General features: G+C 47.7%; 1 protein-coding gene and 1 long non-coding RNA gene across 6 annotated transcripts in view; one reads left to right on the top strand and one right to left on the bottom strand.

Moving 5' to 3' along the window:
- Positions 1 to 824: 824 nt before the first annotated feature.
- LOC308636439 lies at positions 825 to 4,262 on the bottom strand. Its single transcript, XR_014019410.1, has 3 exons — positions 4,058 to 4,262; positions 3,228 to 3,924; positions 825 to 977 (listed from the first exon to the last, which is right to left on the bottom strand). It is a non-coding gene; the product is annotated as an uncharacterized lncRNA (long non-coding RNA).
- A 771-nt stretch (positions 4,263 to 5,033) lies between these two features.
- The window catches only part of ACSL6 (acyl-CoA synthetase long chain family member 6), a 56,636-nt gene continuing 55,050 nt past the window's right edge, over positions 5,034 to 6,619 (top strand). For 3 of the 5 annotated variants that reach the window (XM_081271454.1, XM_081271455.1, XM_081271456.1), the window contains exon 1: positions 5,036 to 5,358. In XM_081271454.1, the coding sequence (XP_081127580.1) occupies positions 5,310 to 5,358 (49 nt within the window). In that variant the 5' untranslated portion in view covers positions 5,036 to 5,309. Of the gene's footprint in view, positions 5,359 to 6,619 lie in introns of all 5 variants that reach the window. The other 2 variants (XM_081271458.1, XM_081271457.1) reach the window with 2 other exon arrangements.

The following is a 6,619-nucleotide window of genomic DNA, read 5'->3' as shown; positions in this document are numbered from 1 at the left end:
GCAAGATTTTTTGTTTGTTCACTGTTATATCCCCAGAACCTAGAACAGTGCCTTGCGTACTGTGGGGACGCAACATTTACTGTTAGTATCACATGTCTATTTTAAAAATGTAATTAAGTAATAGTATGGGAGAAATACTTAATTGTCAAGTTTTTAAAAAGCATATGGTACTGAATAAACAATATTTGTGTTAACTTTTTGTCACTATGACAAAATACCTGAGAAAATCAAGTTAAAGGAGGAAAGATTTATTTTGGCTTGCAGTTTGAGAGGTTTTTAGCCCATAGTATCTTGATCCTATTACTGTGGGTCTGTAGTGAGGCAGAATAGCATGGAGGCAAGGGTGTGGCAGAGCAAAGCTGCCTGGAAACAGGAAGAGAGAGAGAGAGAGAGAGAGAGAGAGAGAGAGAGAGAAGGAAATGTTCTGGGGAGAAGATATAGTTTCCAAGGATCTACTCCCTTTAACTAGGCCCACCTCCTACAGTTTCTACTACCTTCTAAATCCATATAAATTATGAATATATCAATAGATTGAAGAGGTTAGATACAGTCACTTGCCCAAAGCAAGTAAATACTGCTCTGCATATTGCTACCTCTGAATATTGCTGCATTGGGGACCAAGCTGTCAACACATGAGCTGTCTTTGGGGGAGAGTCCAGATCTCAACCATAACAGTATCTACCATTCATTCATTCATTTAATAAACACTTATTAAATTGTGCAATACAAGGATAGAAAACAATGTTTATGCATTAAATGTGTTAGCATATTGTCTTGTTATGCTAGAAATTTAATAATAAAATACCACAGACTGGGTGGCTTAAACAAAAAAAAATTATTTACACACATATCTGGAGGATGGAAATTCAAAATCAGTGTGATGTCAGAATTGGTTTCTTTTGAGACCTTTCTCCTGGGCTTGCTGATGACCTCTTTCCCTTGGTGTCCTCACATGACTTTTATTCCTGATGTCTCTTCTTAACAGGACAATAGTCCTTTTGTATTAGTGTTCCACCTTTATGAACTCAGTTAACCTTAATTGTGTCCTTAAAGTCTCTATTTCTAAATACAGTCACATTGAGGGTTAGGGCTTCAATATATGAATTGAGGGGAACACAAGCCAGTCCATAACATGTAAAGTGTCTAGAAATAATGCCTGGCATATACTAAACACTACATAAATGTGAGATGCTATTGTTATCAGAAAATATGCAAAATTGTACTGGTTATTATCTTTGGGGGATAGAATACAAGTGATTTCAATTCATATTTTTCTATATTTTCCAAATTGAAAAATGTTATTAATCTTTGGTTGGGGTCCATGCATTGAGTGTTTGCCAGTCTCCAACCATTTCATCTTGTCTTCAAAGCCTTTGCTCTAGACAGGGCAGCTATCTTGAGTAGATTCTTTGCTGAATTTCAAGGTTTGGGATCCGTTCTCTAGATTTGTGGTTGTCAAAATAAAGGAGAGCAAAGATCTGGTTTCACCAGCCAGAGCCTCCAATTATTAGTGTATGCAGTTATGGGGAGAGGAGATGTGTTGTGCTGTGTCCCTAACCCTATAGCCACAACCTCTAGAGGGCTTAGCAGTGAGACAGTGAGGAGGTCAATCTGAGTTCTGGACTGTAAAAAACAAAATCCTATTAAATGACTGTTTAAAGCAGAAAAGGAGCATGCTAAATAAAGAGTGCTAGGTGGTTCACAGCATTTTGGGAAGGCTCAAGAAACAGCCTCAAGCCAGGTGTGATGGCTCATGCCTGTAATCCTCGCAATAAGAGAGGCTGAGGCAAGAGGATTACAAATTCAAAGCCCACCTTAGCAACTTGATGAGGTCCTAAGAAACTTAGTAAGACCCTATCTCAAAATAACAATATAAAAAAGGGCTGGAGATGTGGCTCAGTGGTAAAGTGCCCCTGGTTTCAATAATCCCTGGTACTGAAAGAAAGAAAGAGCCTCAAATTTCATCTTTCAGTAATAATTCCAAGAATCATCTGTCAACCATTGCTTCTGCTACCATCCTTGTGCTAATAAGATGGCTGCCCTTATTTCTATATTGAATATAGAATATAGCACTATATTGCTATATATAGCACTATATTACTAGCTTTGGGATCAAAGACTCATGGAGGCATCTCACACTGAAAAATTCTAAGACCCTTAGGAAGGACCAGCCTAAGAGAGGCTGAAAAAGAGAATTTTCTGAGCTTCACTGGAAAGATATAATTACAATGTGAGACACTAACAGAATATAAGTGTTCAAAAAGGCCTGGGAGATACAAATAACTGAGCCCCCCGACAATGTTAGAGAAGAAAAATATTCCAGATGTCATAGGAGCAGGAAAACCTGAACCCATAATGGCTGAGCTCATCTTAGGCTGTTTCTTAGAGCCACTAACAGACAGAATGCAGTGGACACTGTGCCTTTCAGGCCTAGAGGGTGACCATTCAACTGTGATGATAAAAAAGGCAGCAGAGTCTTGCCTAATGGGTTTTGAAGTCTCTGGATCAGCACTTCCTTGTACCAATGAACACAGAAAGGGGCAGAAGCTTACCCAGGGCTGCATGGCATGACAGAAACAGACACAGGTCTAGAAATGGTATACTTTGCCCCACTTTGAAGCCTGGCAAACTCTCACACAAAGATTTATGGTTCAAGTTGAATATTTCCTCCACTAGGAGACCTTGCCCTGGTTAGAATAGGATCAGTCCTCTGTCACCAAGCTCACCATGCTAGACTACTGCTATTGTTGTTTCTGATTTGTCTCCCCTGCCTCCAAGTTCCAGCAGGAGGCCAGACAAAGGGTACCTAGAGGTGGACATAAGCTAAAAGAGTGAATGGATAGGAGGAGGCCAGAACTGCTCTGTGGTCTGAGCAGATGTTCTGCCCTGCCAAAAGGGATAGTGCTCTCTGTACTCACTGGGCCAGACCCTGAGCTAGGGTTGAAAACAATTGCTAGCCCTCAAAGATGCTAGTGTGGGTGGAAATAAGTGTGAACAGAGTTGCCCACCATTGTTGCTGACCAGGAGGAATGTCTAAGAGGCCACCAGCTCCCTCCACCCTACAGCATGACTCTGGGTTCCTTCCTGCTGGGTTCCATGGCTGTGGCACTCAAGAAGTCTAGAAGCCTCAGAGTCACAGCTGCCCATAGATGGTCCATGAATGGAGCACCCACAAAGAAGGAAGGAGACCTTGGGAACCCAGGATAGAAAAGAACAAATCTCCTTACCCACTGGAGAGGAGAGAGACCTGGCCATGATCCCACAGCCAGGCACAGGACCTTCCTGTTTCCATCCCTCAGGAGAAGCCAAGTCATACTCAGGAAAACAGAAAAATACTCAGTTAAGCTGTAATCAGTCACAGCTCCTACATAGGTTTTTGAATAAAAAAATTCGCAAGGAGCAGAGACATCTGTAGGAAAAGTAACCGGATGCGACATTCTGCAGGAGGCCAGGCTAAATGTGTCCCATGACATCACTCTGGAGAGGAGGCTGCCAGGAGCCACCCAGGGGCTTGGAGCACTCCTGCAGTTCTCAGTGCTGTGGAGGAAGACCGGGCCTGTGACTTCTGCCTGATCCTGGGCCCCTTACTCTGTGAAGAAACACTCTATTGGTTCCCTGGCCTAAGGAGAAATTGTCTGCCAAAATCCCTAGGCTAATCTGATTTGGGGAGATACATTCTTTCTGCCCAGTCTTCTGGTTTCTCCTGAGTGTCCTAATAACCTCTGGGTCTTCAGTTAGTCTGCTGCCAGTGGGAGTGTGGTGTCGGGGGAGGGATTCTGACAACTGTGTCACCTGCTGGGAGGGATCCTGTCACACAGCCTCTGACACCTCTTGGAGGAACCCTGCCAAGTTTGAGATTTCAGCAAAGTCCTTGCCAGGCTGCGCCTGAGTTCAAGCAAGAGCAGCTCTCCCAGGATCCAGAGCCTGTGAAAAGATTCTATTTTAAAGACTGAAAGTGACACATCTGCAGACTTGTGCCTTTATAAATTGCACACGGACAGACCTGGGTGCACACATGCCAGATACTCATGCTATGGATATAGGTCCCCACACCTACCTGCTAAGTTGTGGGCTTACATGCACACAGGGCAAGTGGTCTCATCTGTCCACCATCAGCTTTCTGATCTCTGTTCTCTAGTTTCCTACCCTTTTTCTTCCTGGGTTCTTAACCGGTTCCAGGGTTGATAGGGTGCATGTGGAGAGGGCAGGGCTGCCTGAGCGCTGTCCTCGGTGCTGGAAGCTTAGTAGACTTAGCATGTTTGAGAAGCAAGACCTTTGGGAGGAGGTGATCCTGAAATCGAGGTGTAAATGTCTATGAGACCCTATCGGGATGCCTGCTCTTATTTCAAAAAAACTATGCAACTGGGCTTCCTCCTTTTAGTCTCAGGCACTGAAATGATGTCCAAACCTCAGTCAGCTGTAGGACCATTTGAGACTGAGTGGCTGTATGGCCTTTCATAGTAGTTAATGAAGGGCTTAAGACCTCATGTGCTACACACTGTTGTATCTGAAGACCATGAAAGTCTCTGTCCTCATGGGACACCCGTGATTCCATGTGGCTGCCTGTGACTTTATGTGGCATGCTTATAACTGGTGACCACATTTGGCAGCCCAGGACCACATGAAGCTTCTGTGACCTTGTGCAGCCCCAGATCTGACTTTGGGCATCCCCAAAAGATCTGGGCACTACTTTGCAGAACCTAGGTAGACCCTTATGGCTCCCTCACTGGATCGCAGATGTGGCACCCGCAGGCTGTCAGTTCTTCAAACTAGGTCCGATGGAGGGTGGGCGCTCAGTGGGCACTCAGCCCATCAGCTTTTGCAACCCCTCAGACAAGTAAATGCGACTTGCTCCCACCGCAGCCTGCCTAGCAATAAAACCCAGACCGCGGGGTCGCGCGGAGGTAAGGGTTGCGTGTTGGTGGGGTGGGTGACGACTGCTCGTCGCCCGTGCGCCCCACTCCAGCCCGTTTCCCCAGAACGTTGGGGGGGGGGGGCGGAGGCCGAGAGGGCTGGTGCTCGCTGCGACCCCTCCCCCGCCCGGGCTCGGCGGTTCCGAGGCAGCGGCGCGGGAGGAGCCCCGACCGGGCCAGGCTGCGGGCGGGGAGTGGGGCTCTGGTGTGGAGCGCGCGCCGCGCCCTCCCCCTCCCGCTCAGTCTCCGCAGCGGCGCAGGGAGGCGGGGAGCTGCGGAGCCAGGAGGCGGGGGCTAAAAATACCCAGCGGCGGCGCGGCAGCGCCGCTACAGTGGAGCTGCGGGGCTGCGGGCCCAGGAGGCCGTGCCGGGCCAGGGTGGGCCCGGCTGACCGACATGCTGACCTTCTTCCTGGTGTCGGGGGGTTCCCTTTGGCTGTTAGTGGGTAAGTCCCTGCGTCGTCTTTGTTGGTCCCGGACCTCCATCTCCCGTAAGCTGTGCTGTCTTGGCCCAAGGTGCGGGTGTTACACTCCCGCGGCTGTGGAGTCACCCGCCCGGGCTGCTGGCTGTCCCTTCAAGGTCTCTAGGTCGCCCCCAATTCCGGCGGGCTCTGGGCGGGGTTTGGGAAGCAGCTGGGTCTGCGGAGATGGGGGGGGGGGGGCTTGCTCATTGCGACTCCACAACAACCTCCATTGGCTTCTAGCGCCCCTCTCCTCTTATTGTGAGGACCTGCTGATCAGATTAGGCCTTGAGCCAAAGTGGGGACAGACTTATTGCGTCTTTGTTCATTTATTGGGACCAGAAACCAAGGATGTTGGCTCTTAGGTCCCGCAGTAGGTGGTCAGTGTGTAGCCAGGACTGATCAGGGTTCTGAATCCCTGCCAGGGACCTCCTTACAATCACTCCCTGCTTGCCCTCCTGCCAGAGTAGAAGATTGCTATAAAACTAGGTTCATCTGCCCCGGCTCTGCCTGGGGCTATGTCCTCACTGCTTCCACTCCCTTCTCTTTGCTCTCATTCCTTATCCCTGCACCCTCTTAGCAGTCTATGAGTATCCCTGTTGGATCTTTGCTAGGCGCTTCCTTCAACCCCCACACACCCACACCTGGGTACTGGCCTTTCTCTGACTGAGCCTTTGGGTCCTCCTGAGTATAATACCCTCACCTACAGTCCCACCCCCATGTGCAGATTCTGCTCAATTACTTATGTGAAGTACTTACCCTTAAACTGGCCTTCAACCTGACCTAGCCTGGAGCAAATGTCCTATGAATGTCAGTGTTTATTATTATTTTACATTTAAACATCATCATTATCAGAGATGGTGGTGAAGTTTTTACTGAGCCAAAAAAGGGGAAGAAGTTGACCCATTAGAGATCCTTATCGATGATTTTGCATGTTATTTAATATTTACAGAAAATCCTAGGAGGTTGGTCTTATCTCTTATTGAGATTCAGAGGTTAATCAACTTGCCCAATGTCACATGAATAATATCTAGTAGACTGGGATTTGATCTGAGATTTGAACTCATCAACCAGTGCCAGGTGTTTGATTGTAACTGGCCTGAACCTGAAGGGTTGATGGGCCAGGTAATCACTTCCCCCTCCCCCACTGCTGTCCTGGGTTAGGCCACAGGGATACTCCTCCTGTGTTGGGAGTAATACCTCCCTAATCTCTTCAGCTCCCTAAGCTCCTTCTGTCTGCCAGTGT

Source organism: Spermophilus citellus (assembly GCF_964194105.1).
Source record: "Spermophilus citellus genome assembly, chromosome: 1".
NCBI classification, from domain to species: Eukaryota; Metazoa; Chordata; class Mammalia; order Rodentia; family Sciuridae; genus Spermophilus; species Spermophilus citellus.
This window is presented reverse-complemented; position numbering and strand designations above follow the sequence as displayed.